Genomic DNA, 13,448 nt, shown 5'->3' with positions numbered 1-13,448 from the left:
AGGAGTATTTCAAAATCAGATGCATCTGAATGTTCCTGTTTATTAATATTTTCACATCTTAATATTTATAGAACGAGACTTTACGGTTTAGATGCAATTTAATAGGGGGAGCATATAAGCATATATATTTTTTGGTAAAATTAAATTAGCATTACATGACACATATGTGCTCAAATCCCATTTAAGGAGCTCATGACTTTATATCAGCATATATGTTCAGAAAGGAATGGAGGGGCTGGTGAATCCATGCTATCACAGATTGTCTATCTTTCATTTTCAACAGTAACTCAGAGTTGCTGAGTTTCCCTCCACAGAACCAATACACTGAGGGAATGGGTTAGAATCCTGACAATTAAAATTTCACTAGGGATTCCTTTCCAGAAGAGCATTTATTAGTTTATTTTTCATCCAACATAAATCATACTAGGGCTAAAACAGGCCATTCAACATTTTCTGACTCTAAGAAATATTTCCAAAGCTAATGTTGGGGAACAGGGCTTAAGAAAACTGCTTTTCTCATGAAGTGATCATCATATGACAGTTGATAAAACCTCTCATGTGATGAACAGTGGGCATTATTAAAAAGTTAGAATTTGCCAACAACTGACAGGATGTAGTTATTAGGTATATTATACTATTTTACACCTTTAAAATAGAAAGCAATAACAGTTACTCTGAGGCTTCATTTTGAGAAGTGTTGGCAAACTTCTAGTATTTAATCATGATGATTATATAAGCATTTCTCTGTGTTTATTTTATTTTTATATGTCTTTAACATTTTTCATGCAATCAGGAACCCTGAGAGAAGAATGATACATGAGGAAAAAATATTCTTAGAGTGAACRAAAATGCTGAATGCTCCCACGACAAGCATGCTTTTCTTGTAACATTTTTAACTGTTAACCTAAGAAAGTGCCTGATAGCTATTTGCCCATCTCAGGTGTTGCAATAAAATATTTTTGATCTCTTAACACTTAAATTTGCTTTTCAAGTCTTGTCAAACTCCAGCTGAGATACAGGTGCATATATCCTTTTTTGAATAAGAACAGTCAAAATAACTGCTCTRCAAGAATGCATGGTTCGTCTGTCTGTCCATGGAGGTCTCTGGTACATTTCCAAAACACACACTGTATATTCCTTATGTGAAATGTTTAGGTTGAGGATAACACAGATTTTGGGAAATTCTCCAAACAAGTGGTTCTTTCCTGTTCTTAAGTATATTCACCATATAAAACAACTACTGGTTTATTTTCATTTTAGCAGATCAACATTAAAACTGACAGAATGGGTCATTTTCAAAAGACCATTTTTCCAATGTACTTAGCAGCAYTGATTGAAAATTCCCAACAGAAGCTTTGAAAAGGAATTATTTAAGTTTTAAGACATGAAAGATTGAGGTCAGAATAGTCAATAAAAGTCACAAGATTTTGATGGCATTATTTTAGGATAATAATCTTATTTTAAGATATGAAAATACTGAAACAACCATGCCATAAGAAATCATTATACCATAATTCATAAATGCATAATTTATCAAAACAAAACAGCAGTCATGGTTAGATGCAACCTAATATTCCTGTATAAGATATAACTACATACTGTACAATTATTCCTTTTTATAGTTATTTTTTACATTTAGTCCTCATCCAAATTAAAATGAGTACTACTATGAATGAATGAATGGCATTACAAAATAAACACAATTCACAACAGGGCTTTATTACTGCTACTGCACCACCATGGCATGCAAGTAACTATGTAGTCAACTATGAACAGTAAAATGTCATCATCTTCCTGAAATAAAAAGCAAATCAAAAATACAGATATAGTAGTAAACATCAATTATCTTTTTATATTTTTCATATTTACCAAAAGTTTGTCATTACATGAGGCATTTATACCTCTCTATCACTCTTCTGCACTAGTATAGTGGCAAATTTGGAGCTGAGAAACTACACTTTCAAGAAGATCTTACAAAACTACTGGTTTCATATTATACCGCTGTCACTTTGTAATGCATAAATTAGAACATGACATGTCTGCTACCTACCCCTTAGAATTCTCTTGATCTTTCATAAATTCATCATCTATTAGTAAATAAAAAGACTGAGAGCCATTAAAGGCTAGATTTTCTGCTGTGGTGACCAAGTCCCCAAAAGCTTGCAAGACTAATGTCCAGTAGAAAGGAAAGTCTTTCATCTGCTTTTTGTTGCTGAGTACTGGTTGCATGAGGTCCCATCTGGCTTTGAGAACCACTGTTGGAAGCAGCYTAGATTTTTAATACTTATTTATTTCATTTTTTATATACAGAATATCTTTTTTGACTGATGTGAAAGTGAAGATAAGATAGAACTCTGCAGCTGGGAGAAAAACACCATCAGAAAATCATACCTTATTATTAAAAATGGATCAAAATGCTGATTGGGATTCATTTCTTCTACTCAGAGGTCAGGACAATTCACAGATATTAGAAAATTTCAATATTGAAATGGAAGCAAGTATTTCACTGCAGAGTAACAGTAAGTTAAACTCTCCTTAAACTTGCTGTCTTGGAGATGGCTTTGGGAAAAACAGCAAACTTGATTGCCGAAGAGGCTTTTCCATGCTCAATCAATTCTGATAATGAGTTAGTTGGCATAGAAGACTGACATGCACTCTTTGTAAAATATCTCATTCAGAATTAAAAAAAAATCTTATGAATAGAAACATAAAAACCCGCCCATCATTATGCTGTGGCTAAGATTATATTTCTGAGCCCTTTGCAATATAAAAAAAAAAAGAACATGAAATGCTCAAATCAAGCTTTTATATGAAATGATCATTTAAATATGATGTGTGGTGTTCTCAGCTGTACTTACCTACTAAATTCAAAAGCTGCCTACCTATTTGAGCAATGATAACAGAACACCTAAATCCAAATGATCCTCTTTAGTTCTCACTTACTGGAAAGATAATCTTAATGCTGATTACAAGGAAAGAACTGTACAATTCTCATTATTACATTATGCTATACAAAAATGTCCTTTAGTTTCCTGGAATTTGCTTAATTTTCAGTTATACAATTTCCTTCTACATTACAAAACAATGTACAGTTTTTCCTGGTTGTATTCAAGGATTTTCCCTGCTCTGATATGTTCAGGATTAAGCATATTAGGCATTTTATTTCGTATTTTGCTGATATCAGAATCCACTGGTTTTATTAAAGCTCATTAAAGACACTCATACCCACCATAAGTTTGTTCTGCTTTGGGCAGAGTGGGCTGCTAGTGAGACTAGAACAGAGCACATACCTCACACGTTCATTCCTAGGTTTGCCTCCATAAAAACTGAGGCTGTAGTGTAGCTTTCAATGGAAGCCATTTAAAAAGAAAACATTACAGAATATACAATTGCAGTTTTTGGGTCTCAGACACAAGTCCCTTGACGTGTTGAAAGGTGATGTTTTCGATTTCTGACTCCTGAACACTTATCTTTACAGTCCGCAGGCTTCTGTTGTGAAATGTCTATCAATGCACTTGCAATCGCAAGACCTGTAAGATAAATAATGGAAAAAMAAAATTTAATGCATTTTTTTTTCTGAGAACAATTCCATAGCAGCATGATGGTTCCTTTCTTGTCCAGTTTTTGTACTTTCCCAGAAATCATCAGCTTTATTTCTGAGATAGATGTCAAGTTCTCACTTTCTAAAATTCTACCTGATAATGGAGAAGAAATGGGGAAAGAAAAATGTGCAGTTAAAGACATTTGACTAGGATCAGGAGAATTCAGTTCCTCTTCAATCTCTTATTGATCAGGTGTGTGACCTTAGCTTAACATCTGTTTATCACCAGATAAATCATCCTTCTGGTGGATGAGGAACTCTCTGTGATACAGATTTTCTTGTATTAAACACATTAAACATTTCTCTGTTCAACATATATACTGTCCTAATTTCAAAATGCAATGACAAATTTCAAATGCAACATTCGACAACTCACCAAAAATCTTYTCCTTTGCAAATTCTGGTTAAGCTGTTCGTATTTCATGACCTGCTACAAACTTGACAAAGTATTACAGAGAGTGTTGATAGRCATGCAAAATAAATGAGTAGTCTAAAAACTTATTCTTCCATTTGCTTTTAACTGTATATTTTGCTAGAAATAGCTGACTTTTCAATTAAAATATTGTGATTGGCAGTATGCCTAACCCATGGCAGTCCTTTTTGAAAAAATCTGTAAGCACACACAGGTGATGTTGTAAAGAAAGTGATTAGCACTGTTCACATCCTCCAAATGCTCTTATTCCACCATGACCTCAAAGAAACCATGAGAGCCCTATCTGCAAAAGCATGTCTGCCTATAGAGACAGTATAGGCGAAGTCACTACTGGTTCTCCACACACCCCAGTCCATCCCAGACTGTCACCAATAACAATGCTACTCCACGATGAAATCTTTTAAAATATGTTTAACAAACAGTGTATATTTTCTTAACTTAAGCCAATGTTAAGCTCACTTTCTCCTGTACAAAATCCAATTTAAGCATTGCCTATTTTTTATGCATTCCCTAATTGCAACACTTATTTAACACAAAACTTATGAAAAATATTTTTCAATTGGGTGTGTTTCTACATGTTTCTTCTTGAACATATTATATGTTGCTTGATATGGTTCAAGTTTCCACCATCCTTAAATTCKGTGCTAATGCTAACTGTAACATTATCTTTTCCACCTCACAGAAATACTGCAAGAATTAATAAATGTAAATAGAGCTCTTTGAAAACGCACAGCACTGTGCTGTAAAACACTAAGTACAGTTATCATTGCTGGTACTTCAGGATATGTATGAACCAACATTAATTTTTTTTTTTCTCACAGTATTTCCTGGCATTAGCTAGAGATTCCTTAAACTGGATTTAATAAAAAAAATTAAAAGGGATCTTTGAAACGCCTAATATCAGCCATATCTTGTACTAGCAAATCCAAGCAGAAAACCTAGATAGCATTTTGATACCTGGTTACATATGATTCTTTGACAGCTAGTCAGAAGTATGCTAAATGAAATATCTAAGAAAGATTTTCCATTTTTTAAAGATATTTAAAAATATATTTGAATGTATAATGCTGGCCCCACTTTACATAACAATTAACATAAAGGAAGAACGTTTTCCTTCAAGTCTACTGCTATATACTGGGACATGCTGTTAGAGTTCCATTAAAATTGGGTCACTCTCGAAGACCATTTTTCAAAACGTCACACAAATCATCTGATAAAATTCATTTATTATGTTCTCTAAGCCCAGTATAGTGTCTTGTTATCAAAGCAATACAATTAACCAGGGGACCAATTCATTATTTCAGACTGGCAGTCTAAAGGAATTTCATTTACCAAGTCAAGCTGATGCACAAGCACTGCAGGCAAGCAGAACTCACATCAAAATAGAAGMAGAAGCAGAAGATTTGATAAAAAATGTTGTGTTTAAATAAGAACTTTACCTTTATTTCGTAGTTTCATTACCAGACAACAAATCTCAATGTGTTTATAGTCTTTGTCATTGGAACTGCAAGTCCCATAATACTCAGTATCTGTTGCCATTGCTTACTTCATTTTCCTGCCTTCCCTGAATGTTGCCATTTAAATATCCTCTACCTGAACTGGTATTTGCCAAATCAGTCCACGATCTCTGGTTGGTTCTGACTCAGGCATAAGGAAAAGCAGAATCAATGTGCTTCCCACATGGAGAATCAATGGGTCACCTCTGACAATCTGGATATTCAAGCCCAGTTGCAGACTCAGACCTATTTTTAAGTCTAGTTTGCTTTTCCACTAGATGTTATAGAAATAGCCTGACCTACTTCTGTGCAGCTAAAACAATCTCCAGCTTGTTTTATGGATATGAATGGAAAGATCATTAAGAAGTGTGCCCAGTCAAATATGTATGTGGAAAGTATATTTTTGTATGAGATAACTGCCTTCCACAATGAGAAGCACACCAGAGAAAGCAATATGAATGAATGTGGTTATCTTTAGCAGAACTATTGTCTTTCCTAATGGAAGTTAAATGGTAATAGTTTAYTCTCAGGAAGCAACTGCCTAATCATAAAATTACTGGGGTGTGATTTTTTTTTTATCAATTATACAAAACAGTTAATAAGTACAGGAATAAAATACAGCACATCAAACGAGATTGCCTCAAAAAGTGCATTTCCGATTTATATACAAACAGCACTTTAAATCTGCATTTGAACAAAAGCATCTAAAAAAGTCATTCATTCTGAGAGCTCTCCTCCCAGCCTCTGTAAAAACAGGCAGTACTATATATTTTAATTTTCCAGCAAAACAGCTTCATTAGGCGTGAAAGGTTAATTGCAGGTTTAAGTGCAGTTCAGGGAACACTGCACGGGTCTGCAGTGAATAGCACAGGCTGCTCCAGGAAGGCTGAGTGCTATAACTGTTTGCCCTGCTGAAATGTTTTACTACCTCATTTACTAACTGTCTTCTTTTACTGCTTGTATTTGTAGTTCTTCTAAACCTTTAATAGCCACAGTTTTATTTCACTGTAATCAGATTTAAATGGAAATACCCATGCTGGGATGTTTAAACGTTTTTCCTCTGATTGTATACAGCCACATTTGAACTGATGTAAGGCTGCACTATCTCTCAAAGTAGAAAAATCCTAACATTGAAAAAGTTAGTCCTACGTGCTGGCTTGCCTATTTAAAGTCTTTTTTTTYCCTCTCCTATTGTGCATTTTGATGAGAAATGAATTGAGTTTTCACTTTTCCTTTTGTTAAAATTAAGAGAACAAAGGATGTTCTGAGATTCATGGTTAAACAGTTAACTGGAAATATTTTTTCAATTTAAATATGTATTACTGAGAGATAACATTTGGATAGATGTCTTCATTTGATTGAATCCTACATGTTTTCACTGTTAGGTGGAATCTCAGAACATTAAAAATGCTTAAGACAGTAAAATAACCTGAACTCAGGTAGAAGAAAACAATTTGATAGTTTTACTAAAATTACTGTCATTGCTTAAGGTCACCTGAAGCAAAGAAAACCAAATGACAGCTTCCATACAAACAGACTTAAAACAAACCAAAAACAAAAACAAAACTGGGCAGCTGGGCAGGCTGTACTACTAGTAAAGTAACAGCTTCACCCTTCAGCACCCATCAATGTTTCCATCACTTCTATTTGTTGTTTCTTTAAAGACYCATTACCATTAACGCACATGTTCAACTAATAGTGGACAGGGTCTTTTTACCATAAGGATATGTTATACAAAGCCTTTCCATTATACAAAATGCAATGAACARTAATATACACAGAAATGGATCTATGTAGTTTGAAATGCATTTTTTTACAGATACATAATGTATAATGTGTGCTTGTGTGTGTGTTAACAATAAATTTATACACCAAAATGCTATGGTAAAAAAAAAATGCAGTCTTTTAATCTGATGAAACAGAGAATATTCATTTTAAACTCTGTTGACACACACCAGGCCAGCACACATTCACTCTTGAATGGAAACATATACTGTTGCTATAGTGGCTATAATGGCAGGGGAATATGCCTTTCAAAAAGGTTATTAGACAAGCGCCCCGAGTACCCCGGATTCTCTCACTTACCCAGAGGCATTGCATGGGGAATATTCTTATTTCACTTAGATGTTTGGTAACATTTTCAAGATTCTCTTGTACTTCACATATTTTTCCTGCTTTCTCTTAAGCCATACACTTTTCAAATAGAGGAAAACGGATTGACTCGYGATTAGTTTTCATAACTGAAATGTCCAGAAAGCTGTTTGACAAATCCAAAAGGCGGACAAAATGGAACCAGAACGTAAGATCCAACAGAAGGAGTCACAAAACCTTCTCCTAACCAGGTACAAACCTGAAACTCAAATGCCTATGTTCCAGAAGAAAAGTGGGAGTCATTGGAAGTTCAATATTGTACACGGCCAGAGATAACACACGCTGGCTGCTCTGTGTGAGCAGTATCTCATAACAGAGCCAAGTTCATTGCAAAGTCACGGGGTGGCTCAATCCTCTGCATGTATCTGAGGGTCCCCATCTACTAGGTGTGCCCAGACAATATMCAGACATAGGGGACTTCATTACAAAGTAGAACAGCCAGAAGCAACTGCCAAAAAGAGAAAGTATACACAGAATCTTTCATATTCAAGAGGTTTTTGATCTGAATTAGAATTAAACGATGACAACACAAATTCACCATCACCAAGTCTTTTCATGGGTCTTTCTTCCTATTTGGTGCATGGATGTATATTTTAAACCAACACCACTCTTAGTATGAGAACGATATACTAAACAATGTAAACTAGCTGAAAAGCTACTTTGGGCAAGTAACCCAATCTTTTTTTTTTTTTTTTTTTTTTTCAGTGAAAATATTTTGTTAGATGGGAAGACAGCCAGGAGACCAGGAAGTGCTTTTCTTTTCTTCTGCATATAACTTAATTAAATAAGTAAAATACAAGATGGAACTTAAAGCATAATAGTAACAAGCCAAATAATGATATTTTGGAATTAAATAGCTACACACTAATAGAGAGGAGACATCACACTCCTTTGTATGTGTTTTCATAATGTAACTAGCATACCCTTGGTATTTAGTAATAACATCTATCTATAAAGGGCTAATAAAATCTTATATTTCCAGCACAGACTTATAAATTACTTGCTGTCAGTTTGTGAGGAATGCAGACTATACAATAAAGGATCTCTTACAAAATGTTCAGGCTTTCCTAATTTTTCTCATTTTGAAAAGGAAATGGCCTTACATATTTTTGTGAAATATTTGTGCTCAGGGGCCTCTAGCGATTTTTGTATAGGGTCAGGCAGTTTTTCTTTCCATTTTACTGTGCGATAGCACTAGTTTAGTCTGTAATCCAGGCCTGTCCAATGTCTGGTGCCTTTACTGATGCCTTTAAACTACTTGGTCCTCTAGTGAAAACAGCATTCAAGTGCACCTCCTAGTAGTCTAAGCTGCACCAATTTGGCCCAGTTCCCCAAGCACTTTTGGAACCTCTTATTCATTCATCAGCAGGAACAAATTCAACACTGCACAAGGGATGTAGCGAGGCGCTAAAGACAGTGTGGTTGTAGGTTGTGACTGGTACAGTCAGAAATCGATTAACTGAAACTTTTTTTCTCAAACGTTTTTTTCTGAACTCAAGCCACGCTGRAGCACAGGAAGCGCAGACTATATTGATTATTTTTAAAAGCAGCTAATAGGACATTATCACACTTAGCAGGACTGTAGCATCCAAATGTTAGAAGTGTGCAAAGGACCCAACGAGAGAAGGCAGCACTGAARGGAACAGAAATGTGCTTATTTAACAAGTGGACAAGGAAGACTGCGCTAATGACTGACCAGGGTGACTTCTCCTTTGAAATGGCAAGAGGGATGATACGCAGGCAATGATAAGTTGTGAAGGGTCTTGAAGATGAATAATGGTATTTGAGGCAATAGAAAAAGGAAGTGTGTGAAGCCATTAAAAATTATTTCTGTGATAAAACCAACTAGTCAGGAAAATGATCCGAAATAAAGGCGGTTAAGAGATCAYTTGTTTAATGTGGCACTAACTCAGAAGCCAGCTGAAGATGACATGTGCGAGGGCATTTGTTTGCAGGAGTAAAAGCAAAAGAATCCCAATGCAAGACTATGCTCGGGCAAGACCACAGGGAAGCCTGGGGTAGTTGGGTCATTCACAGAAACTTGAGGAAAACCAGTGGGAAAGGTTTACAGGGAAGACTTTTTCTGTCTTTAAGTTGTGTGAATAGATCTCTAGAATACTGTCTAGAGATTTTCAAATGCTCTTCATAGGTCTTCATCAGTCACTTCTAAGTAGATTGTCCTGATAAATATGCAATATTGTAGTTGAATTCAAAGAAATGGATACTCTTGTGGAAATGAAAACTCAGTTATATAAAACTGGTCTGTGAATGAGGCTTTGGGTAACCTAACCGGTTGGTGATGGGTAACCCAAATCCTGTTATACAGACAATCACTGAATTCACATACATTCATTTACTACAAAGAAAATGAGCAACTGAACTACATACACTTCCCTGGGATCTCTGAGATGCCCTGAACTCTTAAAAAAATATATTGAAAGGGAAAGAACAACCTTAAGCTGTGAGATTATATAATAAGATTATATATATATATTTTTTATATATATATATATATATATATGTGTGTGTGTAGTGTATTTTTTACACCTTTGACTTTGTTCCATGGGGGAACTTCCTGGGAATCTTAATGCAGATTTTTGCAGTGATATTAAGAATATGATTGACTCTAAGATTGAAAAAAAAAAAAAAATTACAGTGGACTGGTGACTGGCAGGCCTGAAAATAAATATTCTTCTCAAACCTCTTATTCACTCACTTACTTCAGATATTAAAATAGGCTTGGGGCATGTTTACATTTAGCTCCTAAAGATGCAATAGTTATTTGTTATACTGTAATAGTTATACTGTGAATTTCAATTAATAAAGTCATCATGTTCAATCAGGTAATATATTCTTCACACAAAATAGCAGAGTTAGGAGAATTAAAGCTTTGTATTTTTATTTGAAGTATTTAACTGACACTAGTTACAAGCAAGTAATCTCTTCTGTTACGCCATCATTTTATTCATTATAGTAATTTTTGTACAATGGACCAAAAATGGTAGTTACAGAAAGCTGAGAATATCTTTGCCTATTGCAGTGTCTTTTTTCAACAAGTCTTATTTGGTATAAAAAGATGGCAGTGTTTTTCTGTTAAGGTTTTTATTTTTACATTTCCAGTAAAATATCAACTGATCACCTATAATTCATACAAAAAAAAAAGTTATTTTAAATTATTAGCAAAATTTTCCTTTTTTTGGTTTAAGACACCTAAAATGAATAACCTATTTAGACTTTGTGCAAAACTCATGCAGATTAATTCCTAGTGGAGTACTACCACTCCATATTACTTTTCTTGTGTTAAAAGGCAAGTAATTACACAGATTTCTATAATAGATGGTAATATTTGAAATATTTGGATTTTTTTAACCCAAACTATTAAATTTTTAGTTTGATTACAACTCCTTTCCATCAAATCATTTTCCATATACTATGAAAAACATCTCTATTCTTGCAATGTTGTGCAGCAGTTTAATTTGTTTTCAGGAAAATCACTATAAAACTCATTTGCTGCTCCGCAAGAGTTTGGTGAGATACATTAATCATGCCAGAATCTAATTTGATCTTGAAAACCATTTCTGTAAGAGAATATTCTACTTGCAGTACCGAAGAAGAGCTATTATCACTTACTTTTAGTTATACCTGGTTAGCTACAAATGGAGTTATAAATGGTTTGGCTTAGAAGCCAAAATCACAGCTGTGAYCCATTTGGGACAGTTTATGAACTTATCCATAGTGATTTGATACATTAGAGTTTCAGTTGTCTCCTCGAGATCAGCACACATGAGATTCCTTGTACAACATTATTTTACTCTCTGGGAATAATCTATAATCTCCTTTTATTGGGATCCTGTTTACCAAACAGAGAAAAGTGGAGATGGGACTCTTGCAAACTTATGTGAATGATAGAGCTTCAGATAGAACATTTTAAAAGATTTTAACCCAAATACACTCATAGGCTGGACACTTCAACCACTGCGATAAAAATGAAAGTGATATTAAACATTGTGAGCARGAAGAATGCCTGTTAGACAGAGATCTATCGCTCAGAGAGGGGCAGATAATGCAGTAATACAATACTAAGCCATATTTTCACTATCAATAATTTAAACATATTATGCCATAAAGTTTGCTTTTGACTCCACACTGCAAAAAAAATACAAGAAAATGTATCTTGCAACTTTCATAGTATGTGACAGCCTTCAAATGTAGCTGTAAAGGGATGCAACTGCACTCAGATTTATCTATGCCCACATAAATACATATGCATATGCTGATGGCATTAAATAATGAGAAAAACTGCACATGCAGGTATGTATATGTGTSGATAAAGTGGTGGGAGAAAGGGGGAAGGTGGAAGGACAGCTGAGTATTCAGGAGCACAACTCAGAGATAGGAAGACACAGGGAGCAGGATTCACCCAGGCTAGTTCCTCTCTGGAGAGCTCTCTCTTGCCTCTGCAAGTGATTTAAAGGAGATCTTCTTCTGTCCCTAGAGGAAATCTASAGTGATTAACCTCGGGAGGTGAAATTTAGTCTGTGTGAATATCTCCCTAAAGTTCCATCTCGGTGATAACTAATCCTGTTAGATTTGTAGCTTTGGTGCTCTTACATTTTCTTTATTCCCCTCACTGCTGTTCCTCTACTATGCAATTTACCTCTCTCATAATAAACCTCTTTTCTGCTCAAAACAAAACATACAACCTTAAAGACAATCGCTTCAAGGGTCCAACAGGGACCAATTCTGTCCCCACTGGAGGTAACACAACACTACATACTTTGCCTTTCGCTTTTATGGGAGAAGATCAGAGACTAGCTTAAAAGAAGTTGCTCTTTCTCATTTTTGCACCTTTATTTTGCAGCTGAGATTTTTTTTTCATTGTCAAAAGTTGTATTTAAACCAGAAAGTGAAGAATATGTTCATGCCAACAAATTATTACAGTGCATCAGAAATTCAATGCAACTCTAGCTTAATCAGAAATAGATATTCTATGTACAATGCTTTTCCATAATGTATTTTCACTTAAATACAATAAACTTTGCTCTCCAAGGCTGACTTGGTACCGGAATTGTTTTTCACTTGCAACATACTGCTGCAATATATCATAGCTCTATCCACATTTGGCTTTTTTTTTTGGTTTTGGCCAAATACCAATGCCAGTTCCTCAGTATTCTGCTGATTTCCACAATTAGACATTCAGTACCTCCCTGGCTATGTAGCCAGCAGTCGCTGTGACAAAACAAATGATCTTGGGAGTGTTTGGGAGCAAATACAGATTTAAGTCAATGGGATAGAAAGCATGCCCAGAATTTTCTACCATACTTTGAAATATTACTACAATGACGTCCTCAATGTTCCCAGCATGTCTGACATATGGCTACTTATAGTTTCAGTACCTTTTAAAGCCTGAGAAAAAAAGAAAAAAAGGAAAAAAACCCACCTGTTCTCACTAGTCAGGTGGGTCCATTAGCAAAGCTGATATAAGTCTATATAGAACATTGACTTTTATTAATTCCAGCAAAAAACTTGGTAAAAGGCTGAAGAGCTCAACTTAGGAAATTATTAAAACAGAACCAAGATTTTATACAAATGGCTGCATCAGAATCCTGCACAGCACTGAAAGAGAATAATTATAAATTGTGTTCAATAATATACAGGCAAGTCATATGGCTACGTATATATTTAGTTCCTGAATTTTCCATATTACACTGAATCTGCTATATTATAATAAGCAAAACAACACAGATGAACCAGGTCTAACAAACCC

At 34.9% G+C, this 13,448-nt stretch overlaps 1 protein-coding gene across 1 annotated transcript in view; it reads right to left on the bottom strand.

The window, feature by feature from the left end:
* Nucleotides 1-1,004: 1,004 nt before the first annotated feature.
* ATRNL1 (attractin like 1) overlaps nucleotides 1,005-13,448 on the bottom strand; it is a 406,499-nt gene continuing 394,055 nt past the window's right edge. The window contains exon 30 of the mRNA XM_026050694.1: nucleotides 1,005-3,530. Coding sequence (XP_025906479.1) covers nucleotides 3,406-3,530 — 125 coding nt within the window. The 3' untranslated portion in view covers nucleotides 1,005-3,405. The remainder of the gene's footprint in view (nucleotides 3,531-13,448) is intronic.

The sequence above is a fragment of the Nothoprocta perdicaria genome, unplaced genomic scaffold, assembly GCF_003342845.1.
Source record: "Nothoprocta perdicaria isolate Ctin4 unplaced genomic scaffold, notPer1 scaffold_7, whole genome shotgun sequence".
Taxonomy (NCBI): domain Eukaryota; kingdom Metazoa; phylum Chordata; class Aves; order Tinamiformes; family Tinamidae; genus Nothoprocta; species Nothoprocta perdicaria.
The sequence above is the reverse complement of the archived record's forward strand: the minus strand, read 5'-3'. Positions and strand labels throughout refer to the sequence as shown.